Source organism: Mastigoproctus giganteus, chromosome 5, assembly GCF_048544385.1.
Source record: "Mastigoproctus giganteus isolate SK-2022 chromosome 5, ASM4854438v1, whole genome shotgun sequence".
NCBI lineage: Eukaryota > Metazoa > Arthropoda > Arachnida > Uropygi > Thelyphonidae > Mastigoproctus > Mastigoproctus giganteus.
The window spans coordinates 33,659,349-33,679,586 of record NC_143579.1 but is presented as its reverse complement, the minus strand read 5'-3'; the positions used below and the strand labels follow the sequence as shown (position 1 = coordinate 33,679,586).

The following is a 20,238-nucleotide window of genomic DNA, read 5'->3' as shown; positions in this document are numbered from 1 at the left end:
ATTTGGTATGATTTTTTTCAGCATGCCTAAGTATTTCTTTTCCTCTTTCCACCAACGACATACTTGAGAGTATGCAGGGTGTTCTCTTTGGCAGTTAATACATGTGGGGTTTTGAGATGGGGAGATTGTAATTTTATGGTTGTTTGCATAACACTGAGTGCATGCAGGTGCACAGTGACAGGTCATTTGCTAGCATCCAGGTTTCTGGCACCTAAAGCACCTTACCTTAAATGATTTGTTACATACGGCATAACTGCCCAGTTAACATAACTAGCTTTAACAGAATTAGGATACAGGTCAACCATCATTAATCCGACCACCGGTAATCTAGTTCCACTGCTAATTTGGACGTAATTTCCGCAAACACAATTTCAAATTTCCCGGGTCAGCGCACCGACCTGCCGCTATTGTTTTGGTGGCATTGGTTGCAGCATCAGCCGTTGGCACGAAAACACTGGCAAGCCATTCTCACTTGTTTTTCTGCATTTATTATTATAACCTGCTCTCATTTAGCTCCAGCCATGGTTCCAATGTATAAAGGAAGTGCCTCCCGTGGTGTAAAGCACAAACACTGTACATTGTCCATAACAGATAAAGTTGAACTTCTGAAAAAATTCGACAGCGGTTGTCTGTGAGAAGTTTAACTCTGCTTAATTGTAAATTCCAGCAATTTCTCTCAGTTTCTCTTATTTTAGTAATTTTCTTTTAGCCATTCCTTTTTAGATTTTTTTTTACAACACACTTGTACAAACTTGCAGAAAAACATGACACAATATGATGGATAATACAGCGCACTAACGAACTTGTTTTCACAAAATCTCTAACAATATTGACAAACTTATTGCGACGTTTGAGAGTTTATTTTATTGTAATTAGTTTTATTGCTGCGCATGCAATAAACTAATCACAAACTACCTTCATATGTATGCCGTAATAGCGTCACACATACATGGCCGACACGGATTCTCAAGAAATAAAGTAACCAACATATGTGACATGACTTTTTTTTTTTTTTATTTTAAGCGAAAAAATGACAACACTGACAATGCAATATTTATTTTAGAATTACTAATCAAATAATTTGCTAAATATTTTTTAGCCCCTGGGGAATTTTTTTCTTAAACTAGCTTGGCAGTCAACATGTTAAAGGTAGGAGGAGGTGGTTAGCTGTTGGGTAAACTGTATGTGCTAAAATAACCACCAGTGATCCAACAAACTCACTAATCCAGCACCCCACAGGTCCCAATGTGGATTAGTGATGGTCGACCTGTAAACATTTGAGTAAATTAAAGGTAAGGAACTCCCATCCTAGTATTCAGGAAAAAATATTTGTTTTGCAGTTGTCATTCTTTGGGTTTTTAGTTCAGAACAGATTTCCTTCTCAGGCACTTTGAGAAGATCATATTCTGAGATCATGCCTCAAGATGAGTTCAATGCCTTGTGAGAGTGTTACTACAATTGATATTCCCCTCTCCCCCAATGGATGTAGTGTGAAGGAGCTGTTCTGAGTGTTTATCATTTCTGGTTTTAATGAGGATGATGCCAAAACAAACCCAATTCACTGATTTCGTGGAGCCTGCCAGCTCTTCCACACCCTTCTGGATAAAGGGTGACATAATTTTTCTACGGAATTTTCACTGGGAGAATATATTATCGGGTATTGACGTGTTGCACCTGTATATGTCTTAGGTACTGGTGTCCTTTGCTGCTGCTACGATCCATGTCATTTGTAAAATTTTTTGTTATGACCTTGTTCAGGTCCTAGAAGAAGTTTATATTATCAGGATTCAAGAGTTAGTCAATTTCTTTTGATGTCTGGGCTCCAACCCACCATGGAGCCCAGAGGGACACCCACTACCCAGGAACTATATCCACAACTCTACTAGCCTGAATTCCAGTTTAATCACAAGGATAGGAGCATGGCATGTGGTTAGCTTTTGTGTATGAATCAACTAGTCAACTGATCCTGGGTGAATCATTCTCCTTTTTGAAGGTAGGGCCAAAGTTGTGTATGTTGAAGCTGGGCCCCTCAACCATCAAGATCCCCTTTCCAAGTTTGCATGGGTTGCAGTGCATAGCACACAGACCAGATTCATATCATGTGAGCCTGGAACCTAGGCTGTAGGCATGGGTCTCAGTAATGCTAATCTGGAGGTGTGACAACATCAGTGGGAGGTCCCCTCACCACACACAGGGTTAGGAAATGACATCACACAAATTCTCATTTCAGCATAGCATAGTAGTCTCCCATATTGGGTTGTTGTCATAAACTTTAATGATACAAGGGTTGCCAAGCCAAATCATGTCTATCTGATGGATGAGAAGAAAGAGGGAACTTTATTATAAATGGAGCTCATATTTTATGGTATTTTCTAATTCAATTCAGGTAAGTAAAAAAGTTCTTCGGTATTAGATAAATAAGATCTTTATTGTAAGGTTCACCAGTACATGCAGGTACTACGCCTCTACAATACCCTTCATGGCACCATGCCAGGGGTCAGCATCATCTCCAAGAAGATGAAATAATGTTAGTGTTGGTTGTACATTTTTAAGTGACTGAAAGTGTTTAAGTGGAGAGTTTTAAGGTGAGAATAGTCTACCAATAAATTATGACCCATCAGTTGTGTATGACAAGATGCACACTGAGAAGAGTTGGCATTCATCAGGAAGTAAAGGTGAGTGAGATATGCATGCCCAATCTTAATAAAATTACTTTCTCCCATATGCCCTTCCAGAAGATGGAGGAGCCCAGCTTCTGAAAACTGATTGTAATAATATATTTATAATCAGTATACAGCACTTAAAAAGACTGGAGTTGTAGCACACTGACTGGACAGAAATTATAGGATACCTACCTAGCAACGGGTAGGCCCACCTTTCTGCCTGGATAAGGGCAGTCACGTGGTGAGGCACTGAGTCCACTAATTCATGAAAGCATTCCACAGGTATTACCATCCCTGCTTGCTGCACACTGTACATAATTCCATTGCATTTCAGGGTGGAGGATTCAAGGCTCGAACAGACCTTTTCACAGCATCCCAAAGATGCTCCACAGAGTTCATGTCCAATGAACGGGGAGGCCATTCTACGGTAGTAAAATCTGCAGAATGTTCTTGTCACCATGGCTTTGTGGGGAGGCACACTGCCCTGCTGGAAGAGTCCATTGCCTTGCCCTGCGGGTGCACGATGACCATGAAGGGATACAGATGGTCTGCAAGGATGGACACGCAACCTGGACCGTTCAGAGATGCAGCTAGATGTACCAGAGGTCCCAATGTGTGCCAGTTGAGCACGCCCCAGACCATTACTGACCGTCCACCTGCCTGAACAGTTCCTTGTTGACATGAGTGCACAGCCTTGTGCAGTTTCTACCAGATATGCACCCTCCCGTCCACTCGCAATTAATTGGAAATGGGACTCACTGGACCAGGAGATCCGTCTCCAATCATCCAAGATCCAGTACTGATGTTCTTTCACCCAGTTGAGATGTAGAGTTCTATGTTGTGGTGTTAGCAATGGGACACTGGTGGGTCGGTGACTCCAATAACCTATTGTGGCTAATGATCGCCTGATGGTCTTGGTGGAGACGTTTCTGGTACCTCCCTTGTTGAAATCGGTGGTGATTTGTGTCAGTGTCACTCTCCGGTTGGCTGAAACAATGTGAGACAGACGTCTATGGCCACGTTCATCCACCACCTTTCTCCACTCACAACACTGTCCACGATGAGATGTTATTCTGGAAATGTATTCCCGATACACTCTTGATACTGTCAAATGGGGATAGTGCAATTTCTGTACCACCTCCGTGATACAGTGAGCCATGCGTTGGGCACGTAGTATCATTCCTCTTTCCAAATCGATTAACTCATGAAGTTTATCCATACTGACATTAAATTATTGTCTATGTAAATGCAGTGTACCTATATACCTGCCAAGCGGTGGGTTCGTCCACTATTGAGAGGAGTGGCAGTGTTGTGTTGCCCAGGAATCAGGTTTCCCATGAATTCGGTCCTTTCACAGTGTACATGTTTGTAGTAGTAGTGGTATGTGATGCAAGAAAGCAAGTGTATGAGCTTCTGCAGCATCAGCCAAAAAAAAAAAAAAAAAAATCACACCATTCCCTCCAAATGACTGTCCAGTTCCTCCTTAAATTTATTCAACCTATCAACTTCCACAATGACAGATGGAAGTTTGTTCCAGCAATTAACCACCCGCTGGCTAAAGGCAAATTTCCGCACATCTATTCTACATCTGTCCTTTCTTAATTTGAATTTATGCCCCCTTAGGTTCGTAATCTGAACAAGTGGAAGGATCCCATCAGAATTCAGCATGCTGAACCCATTCAAGGCCTTATACACCTTAATCAGATCACTGCGCAGGTGCCTAGTCTCCAGCCACTGCAATTTGCAGAACTTAAGCCTCTCTTGATAAGAGGATCCCTTCATTCCCCTCACCAATCTTGTTGCCCTTCTCTGTACACGCTCAAGTAAATCTACATTCTTCCTAAAATTAGGCCTCCAGACCTGTACGCAGTACTCAAGGCATGGCCTGACCATTGCCTTATACAGAGGGATAATCACCTCCTTTTCCCTGCTAGCAAAATTCCTATATATCATTGACAAAACCCCATGACCAGCCCTGGCAGCCTGTCTGCATTGCTCAGAAAACTTCATATCTGCCTGCACAATTACTCCCAGGTCTTTTTCATTTTCTACCACCTTCAAGTGTAGTACCACACAGTTGGTATGTTTCTCTGGGGTTACTTGTTTGGCTGCAAGGTCTGTTATACCCTAATGTCCTGGGATCCAACAACTGTTACAGTTTGAGAGACCTTAAGAGAGTATGCATTTTATTACAGGATGAGTGGAGGCAGTATTGCTTCTTATGGCAAAGAGAACACTGAGAAAGAGTCTTGCTTGTTGTAGGATTTTAGCGATACTAGCAACTTAGGACATATTGCACCACTGAGAGTCAGTATGTATTAAGGAGCGATGGATTTTTGCAGGTGTGACTGCAAGTTCAGTAATCTGATACAGAGCTAGGTGGACGACAGCATAAGAGCTCAGCAATGAAGATTCTACAGACTACTGATAATGAGACAGAAGTAGTGAAAGAGGGGAAGACTGATGCGGCAACTACCGGTTTTCAACCCAGTATAGATTTCACAGGTCTGTGACTATGGATTTTTACAACATATATAAAAGTATTGTCTTCCTGTGGAGGTGTAATAACATATATTATTGCACTTTGGTGTAAAGGGTGAAAAATGGGAAGATTCTGAAAGCCCTTAGGGTAAATTCTCAGAGCACTATGTTGAACCATGGAAGTCATATACTAGAGATTTACAGTGTGGGAAAGAGGAATCAGTGCATTATTTACCTGCATTTAAGGTTCAGGATGGAGAGAATGGCATTTGCAAAAGTGTGTGATGGTGGATTTCTGTTCAGCTAGGTGGTAGCTATTGTCTAGGGTTCAGGATTCTATTCTATCTCTAACAGTTTGAAGCTGTCTTTTGATAGTGTTCATGCTGTGATTGCCGGGAGATGACCAGGTGAATCTGCACACATATAAACTGAAATGGCTTTTGGAAGGTCTTGTGTCATGTGTTGACCCATATCACAAAAAGGTTGGTGGAGTATAGAACCCTGTAGGACACCCTCCTCTTGAACCTGAGATGCCACAGGATGTTCAACCTGATACTGGACCTGAAAGCTGAATAGTTTTAAGAAGTTCTGCATGTTTGACTCCTCAATCCTAATAAAAAGCATGTCTTTGACAATACCATGAGGCCAAGTGGTATCAAATGCATTCTCAATATCTAGGCTGATCATAACTAAATGTTATTTCAACAAAGGCATGTGGATATTGAATTCCATTTTGAGAAGTACATCTAAAGCAGACCAGTTTTTTCAGAAGCATGCTGATGTGCCTATTATGCACCATCCTTTCAAAGATTTTGCCCAAACAGCTTGTCAATGATATGGGTCTGTAGTTCTGACCTACAGAAGGATCCCTTCCAAGAGTCACATTTTGCTTCTTTTTTTTTTCTTAACTTTTCTAGCTTTGACTGATATTTTTGTAAACAAAAATGGTTTTGGTAAGGTATAAATATGAGAGTGATGCCATGGAAAGGATAAGTGTTTTCTGAAAAGATCTGGCTGTAAAAAAAAAGCAATAAGATGCAGAGATCAGCTTTACAGTCACTACTACAGCATGCTGTAGTGAATGGCATCTGTCCTGCTGCACTACTTGGAGATTTGAGTGATGATTCTGAGCTCTACTAGAGTGAAAAACTGGTTCTACAGAAGTGAGAAATGAGGATTCTGCTAAAGCATTAGTGATTTCAGAAGGAGAGGACAGGTCATGCCCATTCCATTACACCACTGGAGATCGCAGTGATAGAAATTTCCCATTCAGAATTTGTATTTTTTTTCCAGTTAAGTCGAGGGACAGTGTTAACAGCTGAAGAAAAGGAAATCCAAGAGTCACGTTTTGTTTTTTTTTTTCTTAACTTTTCTAGCTTTGACTTTGATATTTTTGTAAACAATTAGTTTGGTGCTAGTGAATGGAGTACTGCTGGTTCAAAAGTATCAACCAAGCCCATTCTGAAATTGATGTGTCAGGCAGACTGACATATCTTTTTTAGTTAATATAGCCTGGTGGTTTAGGGCAGCAGAGGGGATAGGTGCATATTGACATAGTTGACTTAATTTGCTTTCTTGCCTCGTTATTTTTGATCTTACATTTCTGAATTTTTTTTTTTTCTAATTGTTCATAATTGCATGATTTACACCAGGCAGGTGTAAAATGTATTCAGCCTTTACAGTTAATGTATTCTGGAAATGATGCAGTACATTCTGTGTTTGGTCTGGGAATAAATGAAATTTTAGCATTTGTAATACACCTTATGGGATTTGGAAGACTGCAATTTTTTCAGAGCATAATGCTTCTTGCTTGTATTACTTTCTACTCATTACTTCTTGCTTGTATTACTTTCTACTTGTATTACTTAAGTAGTTAAGGAGTTATCCTTAACTACTTAAGAATTATTAATATGTATAATTAACCACTCTTTTACCATGTGGAGTTTTTAATATATATTTTTACTCATATTATGCCGTCATACACCAACCGTATTAAAATTATGGTTTTGTACTGTTTAAAATATTGAAATTACTAGATAGAACAAATAAAGTTTAATCGAATAAATAATTACAATGTATAAATTATAATATTAAACTGCAGGATATTATTTACAATAAAACTATGAAATTAAAATACTAGATGATAAAAGCGCTAAAAATATACCGTAGCTTTTGGGACCGCAAGTGGCTCGAGAGCTTGCAGATCTGTTCCTCCGGGAACAGTACTATTAATAGAGACAGGGGAATACGTATTCATCCCCTCTTTGAGGCGGTGATCCTTGAATGTGATGAATGGTTCCACCTGGCACGCTCCCAAACCATTTCCGGTTCCAGTACATGAGGAGAATACTGCCCATGCTCCTGTGGAACCACGTGCTGAGAGCCGCGAGCCTGCTGATATTTAAGGATGTGCTGTATGATAAAACCTTACTGTTGAAAAAGGAGGCGGATGCCTTTGAAAGCTACGGTATATTTTTAGCGCTTTTATCATCTAGTATTTTAATTTCATTGTTTTATGTAAACAGTATCCTGCAGTTTAATATTATATTTTATACATTGTAATTATTTATTCGATTAAACTTTATTTGTTCTATCTAGTTATTTCAATATTTTAAACAGTACAAAACCATAGTTTTAATACGGTTGGTGTATGATGGCATAATATGAGAATGAATATTCCCAACCCCAGAGGCCTATTTGAAGAAATATATATTTTATTAAGCATAGCCTAAACTAATATATACAATAGTGTGACATTTCGGGTATCTTGCTGATACCCATCATCAGACCATGCTGTTTGGGAATAGAGATAAAATTAAAAGGTGATGGTTACTAATTAGATTTACATTGATCAGTTCTAAATTACAATCATAATTTTTTTTTTTTTTTTAACAAAGGATCAGTCATAAGATGTATCAACAATTGGTCATTTATAATTTTCAATAATAATGCCAGTGAGTAGATAAATAATTCTAAGTTATAATAACAAATTGAGCATCTCTAAGATTAGTTACGATATAAAGGAGCAATTCTATGTTACTATTACACAATTATATGAGCAGAACTTGGTTACACTGAGCAATTAAATTACTTTACTTTTAGCCTATTTTATAAGATGAATTAAGACAAACAAACAAATCTTACCTGCTGACCGCCCTCAGACCTGAAGAGAAATGGGAAAGAGGATCAGCCAGCAGTGCCTTTTATAGGCCAGGGATTCTTATAATTAGCCAATAGGAATAGTGTTAGGTTCAAGCTCCCTAGATCCAGGGAGCTTGAAAGCTGACCTTTGACCTCCTACTCTGGTTCCAGGTTGCTGCTGACCTTTGATCATCCGTTATGGTGTGTGGAATGGTTCTGGAAGGGGTTGTATGTGATCTGCGCCTCTGGATGCCGTGTGTCTTTTTCTTTCCTGGGTCCTTATTTCTTCGCTTATTTTCTCTCTGAAGAGATGAAAATACTGTGGTTGAACTCAATCCCTTGTTTTCTATTGATTGCTGAAGATCCAAACAATTTGATAAGAAATGCTTCTTTGAATTTTCTTCTGTTGTACTGACTATCTGTGGAAATAATACTTGTGTTATGGAAGTTCTAGGTGTTCCCACAGTGGAAGGCATGAAGAGCTGTATCAGACTGATTGATTCTGCCATACTCTACATCTTTTTTGTGCTCTTTTATTCAACATTGTAGGTGCCTGTAGGATTCCCCTATATATATATACTTCCACACCCACATTCTATCTTATAGATTGGACCTCTAGGATTGCCAGGGTTATTGGACTGTTGTTTTATGGAGGCTGAACTTTTGTAAAAGGTGAATATACCGAATTTCTTGGCTTCTTTTGCTATTCTGGTGCTAATTGATGGTATGTACGGTGTACATATGAAGGTTCTTCTTCTAGGTTGTGTGATGGACTTGGAGGTCTCTATAATGGCTTTTTTTATGTCGTGCATCAGATATCTGTTCTTTATGGCAAGCCTAGTTATTGTTTGTAGTTCATTTTGTATGTTATCTTCTTTGCAAATTCTGTAGGCTCTTCAGATGGACTTTAGAATGCCTATTTTAGTGGAGAAAGAATGGCAGGATTTATAGTTTAGTATGATGCCAGTATCTGTGGGTTTTCTGAAAACTTTCCTATGTAGTTCTTTGGATTTTCTTGAAAAAAGGATGTCCAGGAAAGGAAGTTGACTGTTGTCCTCTATTTCCATTTTGAAACTGATTTTTTGGTGGTGATTGTTAAGAGCTTGAAAGAATTTTTGTAACTTATCTGTACCATGATTCCAGATGGCTATGATATCATCTACATATCTACACCAGAATTTAGGTTTTATCTGTTGGTTTTCCAAGAAATTTTCTGCAAATTTAGACATAAAATTTTCTGCTAGGAGAGGAGATAGGGCATTTCTCATGCTGAGACCAGAAAAATGCAGGTAGAATTTTCCATTGAAGGTGACGTAACGTTTACCTATGGAGAGATCTATGAGGTCTATTATTTCTGTGGCTAGAAGGGGTCTTGGGTATCCCATGGTGTTATGGCTGTCTATCATTTGGAGGAGACATGTTTTTGCTTCTTCTAAGGGAATGGTAGTGAACATGGAGTCCACATCAAATGATCTGCTTTGTTGATTTCAACACCCTTTATCCTGGATATTAAATCCTGGCTATTTTTTTTAATGAGCTTTGATTCTTCAGAACTATCTGGGAGAGGAATTGTATCAGCCATTTTGATATCTTCTACTAATTTATCTATTCACTGGCATTATTATTGAAAATACATCTTATAACTGATCCTTTGTTAAAAAAAAAAAAATTATGATTGCAATTTAGAACTGCTCAAAGTAAATCTATCTGGTAATCTTCACCTTTTAATTTTGTCTCTATTCCCAAACAGCAGTCTGATGATGGTTATCGACAAGATAGCCAAAATGTCACACTATTGTATATATTAGTTCAGGCTTAATAAAATATATATTAAAAACTCCATGTGGCAAGAGTGGTAAATTATACATATTAATAATTCTTAATGGATAACAACCATGTAACGTCCTTCCCCAACTATATTATCCTTAACTACTTCTTCTCACACATTTAATAATTATTAAATATTTCCAGTCTTTTATAACTCCCTTGGATGGTTTCGATATGGCATGCATGGTGATTTGGACTGGGATTATACTTAAAGAGGAAAGTTTTAAAAACAGTTCTGAATGCCTGGGTTGTGATGTGGCTATCAACAACTCTCCTGACTAGAATGGTTGGCCACGTTGGGTGACACTGCTGCATTTTCTAGGAACCCCTGGAAATTTCTGCTTGATTAAATTTCTTTTTTATTCTTTGGGAGGAAAGAGATCACAATCAATATGATGAGAGCTCAATGTGCCTCTAAAAAATAAAGGTTGATTTCCTTTCTGAAAGTTGCTTACAGATTGTAATGTGGAATCTACTTTTAATGAAAACTGGAGAATGAAATATGAACTGCCACTTTGGAAGAATGTTTCTGAAATTGTACTAAGAGTTGCTTGTTCAGAAGAATCCGTTTCAAGTCCTAGGAAATGAATTTCTTCTCTTGGGTTATCAACAGCAGAATTAGAGGCAGGAGTAATGCTACCAAGCATTCAGGCAGATAAGTTAGTAAAGCTAGTTGTCAAATGAAGAAATGCATCTTTCCTTTCTTAGGCCTTTTGTACTGACTAAACCTTGACTTTAAATTAATTTCACAAAATCACCTCAAATTAGTCTGATGTGATTTTGTGAAAATTTATGATGTGAAATTTGATGGGGAAAATCACATCAGGTTAGTTTGATGTGAATGATAAATGCTTCCTTCATTTATAATTATAAATTATAAACAAAGGAATCCAAACAACTTAATATCATTAATGAATAATTCTTATGGACCAGGGACCATGCTTGCTTTGCTGCAACTTACCCAAACCACAGTGTAGATGTTATTTTGAGACTGCACTGTATTTGCTTAGTAGCAAATATTTTGCCATTCAGAAAACACGGAGGAAATCTTGTGTGTCATTACAAAGAATAATACAGAATGTACAGATATGATCTGTAAGTGAACTAGTAAGGGTAAATTTTGGATAAGAGCTTAGATATAATCACATTAACCACCTCATATTAAAACACTAGGTGGATTAATTGATAGTATAACATTATCTAAATTTGAATTAAATTTAAAATTAAACCGAAAGGCTACCAATATGGATTGCATCCTACACTTTACATGAAACTATAGGTACAGAACCAAAGTTAGGATTATCATGGCACTTTTAGGTTTTGCATAACTGTTTTGTTATGATTGGGGACATGATTACTGGTAGGTTAAATTTGCCAGAGTTAATAGTTCACACCCAATGTACCTCCACTTCTGGAAGAACCAGTGGAACCACTGACTATTTCCCAAAAAGAAAAGAAAATTGTCATTACCTGAAGGTATGAACATAAACCCCAAAGGTATCAAAGTTTCTAAAAACAGCATCTTTTCTCAGGATTCTGATAAATTATCAACACACTATTCTGAAGAAATTTCTAACCACAACTCCTAACTCTACAGACTATTGCATATTAGCAACCAGTCAGTTTACCTTTCAATGGGTAATTCATACCAACTTCATTGATGTCCCATTCTTCCACAGTGCTACACTGTCATTCTCCAGAAAAAAAAAAAAAATATATATATATATATGTTGATGGGACAAAGATACAGTTCAGAAATATCGCCTACTATCTGTTTATATAATTTTAATTTTTTATATAAGTTTAATTTTTTAACTAATAATAATACTAATAATAATAAATTAACTAATACTAATAATAATAAATTAAGTGAAGTTAAAATGCACCATACTAAAGGTAAATTCCAATCTTCTTCCAACTTCAAATCCATTATGATATTATCAGGGAATTCTGAGAAATCCACTTCATTTTCTAATAACATTGCTTCGGTCTCAGGCTCAATTTCTCCTGCCTCTCCTAAACTTTGCACCAAAGCACTAAAAATAAAATTAAAATTTAAAAATGAAACTACTTTTCTCTTAATAATAGCAAATCTGAAACATGAAAAAAAAAACGAAAAAAAAAAAAAAAAAAACAATAAAGTTGAAATAAGCAGTTTAAAAGTTGATGAGGAAAATAAAGCACGAATATGCAGCAATAATATCAATTATGTTAAGAGTAATTCAAGTATGGCTTGAACCTTTCAGAACTGAAGTATTTTGGTTTGGTTTAGTGTTTAACCTTTTCTCAAGTACACGTATAAAAGAGTACATGTTTCAGGTGTGGGCTCTCAGGAGTACATACACAGATTGTTTTTTCAAGGTCATTTCGAGTACATTTCAAATAACATGTAAATTTATATATGGATCATGATGAAATATACCCATTACATGCTGCCATCTCTTATCAAAGATAAGAACTAGAAAGACATACTGAACAACTGATGCTGTTTTAATAGATGGCAGCATTAAAATAACTTTGAAAATTGGAGGACACTCAGTCACTGTTGGCCAATTTTGGTTTACAGTGAAGAAATTCTTTGTAATTCAGATCCAAAAGTTAATGAAATTGATTTAAGTGATACTTCATAGATGTACAGGATATTATTGCTTTAAAAAAATAATAAAATAAAATATAATAAATAAATAAATAATTTTAATGGCTTTTTTTAAATGATTTGTTTTGATGTTTTTAAAAATTCTGGTTTGATTTTTGATGATTTTATTCTAGTGTTGAGCAATAAAGTCAAAATAAAAAGAAATTAAGCATTTTTTATACAAAGTATTCATTTTTACAAAACCAAAATTTCATAGAGTAACTCACTCAACCCCTACTGGAAACAGACTACAGGGAGCCCACAGATGCTCAGGAAGCTCACTATGAAAGGGATAACAGCACATCTGCAACAAAGGCTATAATGTGACAAGGCCACTTTTAAAACATTAAAAGCAGGATAAATTTGGTGGTTAAGGTAAAATACTGTATGAAAACTGATTCAGTTTGCCCCATGAGAGGCTACAGTTACAAACTGGAATATGGCGGAATTACTGGACAGATCCTGAAGGGGATCATGAGCTAGCCAAGTGAAAGAAGACAGAAGGTGGCAATCAATTTTACTTATCTGAACTAGTGCAGGAAGTAGGATTCCTCAGCGGTCAGTTTTGGTGTCTCTTGTTTCTGATTTTTCTCAATGATATTAATGAAGGTATATAGGGAAGGCAAAGTTTGCTGGTAGTAGAAAGAATAATATATCCACCAAATACAGAGGATGCGGAAAGGTCAGGGAATGACCACTGCATATTCCCGGAGCAATATGGCCTTAGTTGCTAATGCTCCTAAAAAAACCAAATAACAAACAAACAATAATATATAACTGAGGACAGTCTGTGCTGCTTCAGAATGGTTAGGATCAGTTACACACAGATCTTAACAAATTTGAATTTTAATCCTGCCAAGTAAACTTAAAAACTTTTGGTTTTGTATTTGAGACAAAGAAATCTTGGGGTAATTTACAGACTAAGATACATAGAATTTGGGTGAGTCAGAATGAGAAAAATTTAGGAGTTAAGATACATATAGACATAAAGATTTCCTTGTCCTTGAGTTAGTTAGTATATCCAGAGGGCTCTGGATATACTAACGATCTTCAGGATCCATGATCATTGCCAGCAGGGATAAGGATGTTTATTATTACTCTTTATAAAATGGTGTCATTTTACAAAATTCTATATGGTGTTGTTTTATAAAATCTTTATAATATGGTATCATTTTATAAAGAAGTATTTAGGATTCATTTGGAATACCATCGTAGCAAAATTACATCATTTCTGGAAAGTGACCGAGTTAGTATCATTAGTGGCAATTAGGAAGAGATGTAATTTGCATCAGTTACATTGCTGTGTAACAGTGTCGGTGAGGTCGGCATGGTGTACCCATAGGCTTTGGAAGTTGGATGAGAGAACTGAGTGTTTCTTCCTGTCATGGATGAATTCGAGTAAGCTGCCTGCCTTGTTTGTAGCTGATTTGCCACAAGCCTGGCAAACTCATTTTGTATATCGATGGTGGATGTAGCATTTCTCAGGCTGTGGTAGAATCTCTTATCGCTGGGATGATGTGAAGTCCATTGATGTCGGTTACGTGCGACAGAGTGACATAAACCAGTTCCTGTTCGTGCCCCTTTTTGTAACTTGTGTACCACCTTGCAACTTGTGTATCATCATTGCATAAGGTGGTATGAGAGGAAAGTGATTTCTTTTGGCACAGATTGTGCAGTTGTTGTTCAACGATATACTCACGGTTCATCTTGTGAGAAACACGGCTGCAGGATTGATGTTGTTTGCTTGCATATATCTTGCCACCTTCTTGCAAGCTAAAGTTCTGATCTTAGGTGAGGTGGTAAATTCAAGCCACAATCATTGTATCTGTTGCTCTTCGTTGTATTAGATCTTGGATAATTTACTTAGATCAGTAACGCCCACATTGGCGGTGATGATGCATAGCTTTCTGATGACCAGTGGGAGCTCATAGGGTAATCCGCCAATGTCAATAACCAACATGTGTGCTTCCTGCTCTGCATTGGTGCAACCTACAAAGATGTCTTGCATGACTGATTCCACTCTATGGCACTAAGGGTCATGAGATTTTACTCATTTTTGCGAGAAGAGTACAAATTATCGTGAGAATTGAAAGCCTTGAAATAAGATGCATCAAAAAAAAGTTTTTTTTTTTGATGCACTGAAAAGTGTTTTTGATGCACCTAAAATGCATAAAAAACACTTTTCAATTTCAAATTTGCACTACTTGCTTAATGAAGATGAAACAATAGTGGCAGACTCTAGTGGAAAAATGTATAACAATTTGCCATTGGATGCCAGCACACATGAGAAATTCTGTAAGGAAGGGGAGGACAGACGTTTACTAAACTCTAACAGGGAACTAAATGATTTTGTAATAATGGAGAGCAAAGTGGAGGAGAAATTGTTGAAGTTAAACATAAAAAAAGGCACCTGGGGCAGATGGAATCTAACCAGTTATATTGAAGGAGGCAGCGAGGGAAGCAAGCAGTAATAATTCTGACACAGCATGGGTTTGTTAAGGGGAAGTCTTGTCTGACAAATTTTATTGGATACTATGATGTGGGCACAAAGGAACTGGATGCAAAAAATAATTTTGATATCATATACTTGGATTTTAGGAAAGCTTTTGATATTGTTGCACATGGAAGACTGCTTTACAAATTGGAGTGGTATGGCATTAAGGGCAAGTTACTGCATAGAAAAAAGGGATGGTTGAATGGGAGATGGCAGAGAGTGATAATAAATGGACACTGCTCTACGTGGACTAATGTTATTAGTGGAGTCCCCCAGGGTTCGGTGCTGGGCCCATTGTTATTTTGTGTATTTATTAATGATATCGATAAAGGTATATCAGGCTTAATGTCCAAGTCTGCAGATGATACAAAGGTTGGCAGAGTTGTTAATGACAATAAACAGTAAAGACAGTATGTTACTGCAACAGGATCTAGAAAAGTTAGGTAGATGGGCTGAGAAGTGGCAACTGAAGTTTAATATTGACAAATGCAAAGTACTGCATATGGGTAGCAGTAACCCAAGAGAAACTTGGGTTACTGTGTGTTACTACACTCAGGGAGGTGGAGATTGAAAAAGACCTGGGGGTAATTGTGCAGTCGGATATGAAGATCTCTGAGCAGTACAGATGGGCTGCCAGAGCAGGTCATGGAGTTTTGTCAATGATATATAGGAATTTTGCTAGCAGAGAAAAGGAGGTGATTAAACCTTTGTATAAGGCAATGGTCATCTTGAGTACTGTGTACAGGTCTGGATTCTTCATTTTAGGAAGGATGTAGAGTTGCTAGAATGAGTACAGAGAAGGGCAACACAACTGGTGAGAGGAACAAAGGGGTTTTCTTACCAGGAGAGGCTTAAATTCTATAAGTTGCAGCAACCTTAAATAAATTTAAGGCTGAATTAGACAAACATTTGAAGTGACTGGATCGGTGCAATGGGAAAGATTTTTTTTTTTTGGCCGATGCTCTAAGCTTGCTTTCTTGCATCATATGTTTCAACTAATGCTAATGCTAAAAAGTTTAAATCTTATATATAACTCTGTGGTCCATCCTAGGAATTGGTCCAATTCAGGCAACCTTCCCCTTATGCTCACTTTGGGTACATCATTGTTAAATGGAGTGGCACTGCTAAATTCAATGCCTGATTTTCTGTTTGTCTTTTATGCAATCTCAATAGTCTTGTCAGGTAAGGACTCTCGAAACTCTGGCTTGCTTGATACCGTCGACAACGCTCTGCATTTGACTTCGGCATCATTGAACACTCAGCTATAGTAGTGTGGCATTCAGTCCCTTTCACTGTTGTTGTTATTTGGTTTTTAGGAGCATTAGCAACTAAGGCCATATTGCTCCGGGATATGCGGTGGTCATTCCCTGACCTTTCTGCATCCTCCGTAGTTGGTGGTGATGGGGCTCGAACCCCGGTCTACCCGTTTACTAATCAGAAAATTATTGATGAACATCTATAGCAGCACCTAACAATGGAATGTAATGAAAATGCAGATTGCAACAATACAAGTATTTGTATTGTTGCAATCATACTATTCAACAAATGGTACAATCAAATGAGTAATTAGGCTACTGGTTTGGATTTTACTAACCTCTTCCAAATGTTGATTTGGTAGAGTAAGTAGTGGGTGTGAGCATAAAACATTACATCGTTCATACTAAATATTTCAGACTGAAGTATGATGTTAATGTCACTAACATTGATTCAGTAGAGTAAGTAGTGGGTATGAGCATAAAACGTTACATTGTTCATAACTTCGGTTCTAGCTGTTCGATTTTAAAATGGTTCTGATTTTCATCAAAAAGCTGTTTTCACATAAAACATCTTTCGTGCATACTAGGTACACATGCAGCTTTTTTTTTTTTTTTTAAACAGATGCAGAATAAGTTTACTTCATTGCATTATTTGGTCTTATTAATGCAGTTATACATAGGCCTGAAAGACCTGAAGCTCAATCTGTCAATGTGAGGTTGTCTATTTGGGAAAAAGAAATCTGGGATGACTTACAGACTTATTCACTAATAGTAAAAGACTTGAGAACCAGATAACAAAGATAAATCAATAACAATTTTAGCTTTTCCAAAGTACAAAATTTCATAAAAGCTGAAAGATACATTAAACATACAAGTTTATCATTCATAAAAATGTAAACACATTAACGATACTATTGTTTGTCAATTAAAATCTACCTGGGTGTATGCTTCATGGCAAAGTGTATTATTCATTCAATTAGACAGTATGAACCAGAGCTATAAAGCTCAATACATTCTACGTTGATATCAATATTTGTAAAAACTTCTCTTATTATTTTACAAATTATTCATTCAAGAAATGCAGGTGATTCAGTGATATATTCCAAACATAAATTGAATAGAATATGTTGATTAAAATGTCAATTTGGCCACGATAACTACTCTATATGTATCTTACATGAACTAGAATGCCATGCCATGCTAACTTACTCCATAGTGCACTTGTACTGTAACAAAGCCATTCAGTGGATGCATTGTTATAATAGATTTGATAATAGAGAGCTATTAAGTGCTTGATAATTCGTATATTCTATTATATTATGAAACAACAGGGATTACCTTTATTTTAGATATAGGAAGCTTCTTTTCCAACCAACTCTCCTAGTCCAACATGCTAATAATTCTTTGGGACGGCGAGCGATATCAATTTTACAAAACATGTGGGACATCTTCCCCATTGTCAGAGAACCGTAGTGTTCAGACCCCTCAGTCTCAACATTGAGCGCTCAAGACTTCTGTCTTCAAACACCATACCTCTGGCAGCAAGGAAAACATTACGTGGATTGACAAAATTAAATTTTGAAGGTCTAAACCGCTTAATAAATATGGACTGATTATTTTCTTCGGTCCTGTAACTTGACATTAGAGTTAAATTTAGGGGTCTAAAAAGTTTAATCGATATGGGGGGATTATTCTCTACATTCCTTAAGTCAGACTAGAACTTTTCAGGGCGTCATGTTCATGACACCCCAAAAAGTGAGTTGACATGTGAGTTGCTCTATTCCTGTGAACATGACACACCAAAAAGTTCTAGTCCGACTTAAGGAATGTAGAGAATAATCCCCCCATATCCATTAAACTTTTTAGACCCCTAAATTTAACTCTAATGTCAAGCTACAGGACCGAAGAAAATAATCAGTCCATATTTATTAAGCGGTTTAGACCTTCAAAATTTAATTTTATGTCAATCCACATAATGGTTTCCTTGCTGCCAGAGGTATGGTGTTTGAAGACAGAAGTCTTGAGCGCTCAATGTTGAGGCTGAGGGGTCTGAACACTACAGTTCTGACAGTGGGGAGGATGTCCCACATGTTTTGTAAAATTGATATCGCCTTCCAAAAGAATTATTAGCACGTTGGATTAGGAGAGTTGATTGGAAAAGAAGCTTCCTATATCTAAAATAAAGATAATCCCTGTTATTTCATTGTTTCATAATTGTTATAATAATAATTATAAAAACAGAAATTAATAACAAAAAAAAAACTGGAACCGAATATGTCTGAAAGGTTTTTTTTTTTTTTTTTTTTTTTTTAAATTTGAGATAATTAAATGTATCTTAAATAATGTAAAAAATAATAATAATAATAATGCAGCTTGAATTTTAAAAATAAATAAAATATGTAAAAAAATATAATTTTAATTGCAATTAAGTTCATTTTAAATCTTACCCTTTTGCGAACTTAGAATCATATTCCCAGTCAGTTATACGTGCCAAGAAAAGAGTAGTTTCATAATGTTTAGGGTTCAGAGAGAAACCTAAAAGAGAAAAAAAAAAAAAATCCCTAATTCATACAAATAGTCAGTGAATAAAAAATAGTGAAATGAATAAATGAATTGAAGTGAACTTCATTCATTTCACTTATGCTTGAGAAGAACATTATATGGAATTAAAGATTATTAAATAACCTTTAATAAACACACTTTACCGTGTGAAATGCTTAAATTAAATCCTGTCCAAAGGCAGATTTTGATATAAAAAGCTGAAATATAGCCAATTTTATTTAGTTATGAGGACTTCTTGTATAATTTACCCTTGCACACCAATAAAGTAAATATTTTATGTGGGTGTGCATTTATTAAATATTCTCATACCACTTTCTTAATTATGTGTGTAATCACATTCAGAATCAATATAAGAATACAGTTGTGTCCCCGTATCCGCTGATCCATATAAGCGATATCACGTATCACTTATATCCATGGTTTCAGCCATCCACAGTAGGTCTTGGAATGTATCCCGTGGATTCGGGGGTCTTACTGTATATTATAATTGTCTTTTGCTCATATATCTATGAGCAAAACGTAATTATAATATATGTTGTTGAAGGCATATTAAACATGCAGGTATCAACAGCTATGAACGAAACACTTCTTCACAGAGCAAGTAACAAAGTAGCCTAGTGGTCAGGGGCACAGATTCATAAGTACACTTGCCTTGAGTGACCTGGGTTCAAGCCCATGACTGCTGAATACGCTACTGTTTCTTATATTCTGTGTATCTTGTAAACTCCTATGACCGTTTGATCATCCCGGAGTATAAACAGAAAATTTATTTTAAAAATTTATTTAATATTTAGAATAACTACAAATTACAATTAACAAAGGCCATACATTTCAGTCTGTCACTTGCACACCTTCCTCCTGAAGAAGGTCTGAAAGTTATTAAAAAAAGATTATCTGAAAGTGATTATCAAAGAAATTAAGAAATGAAGGCCCACATAACAGCTTTCACTTCTAGATCTGTGCTGCATTCAGATTTGTATCTCATGGAGTCTGAAGAAAGAGAACATTCATCAAGTTATAAGTTATAAGAACAGCTACTTGGCGACTAGGCGTCTCCGTAGCCAGGTGGGAAGGAGCAGCAGTGCGTAGCACATGCTTCTTGATTAAACCGGGGTTCGAGCCCGTCACCACCAAATACGGAGGATGCGGAAAGGTCAGGGAATGACCACCGCATATCCC

General features: G+C 36.8%; 1 protein-coding gene across 4 annotated transcripts in view; it reads right to left on the bottom strand.

Annotated features, from left to right (window-relative positions):
• The window catches only part of Dis3l2 (Dis3 like 3'-5' exoribonuclease 2), a 440,068-nt gene that overhangs the window by 167,690 nt on the left and 252,140 nt on the right, over positions 1-20,238 (bottom strand). For all 4 annotated transcript variants that reach the window (XM_090373977.1, XM_090373976.1, XM_090373978.1 and 1 more), the window contains 2 exons: positions 18,945-19,032; positions 12,004-12,148 (listed from right to left, as the gene is read on the bottom strand). In XM_090373977.1, the coding sequence (XP_090230103.1) occupies positions 12,004-12,148; positions 18,945-19,032 (233 nt within the window). The remainder of the gene's footprint in view (positions 1-12,003; positions 12,149-18,944; positions 19,033-20,238) is intronic.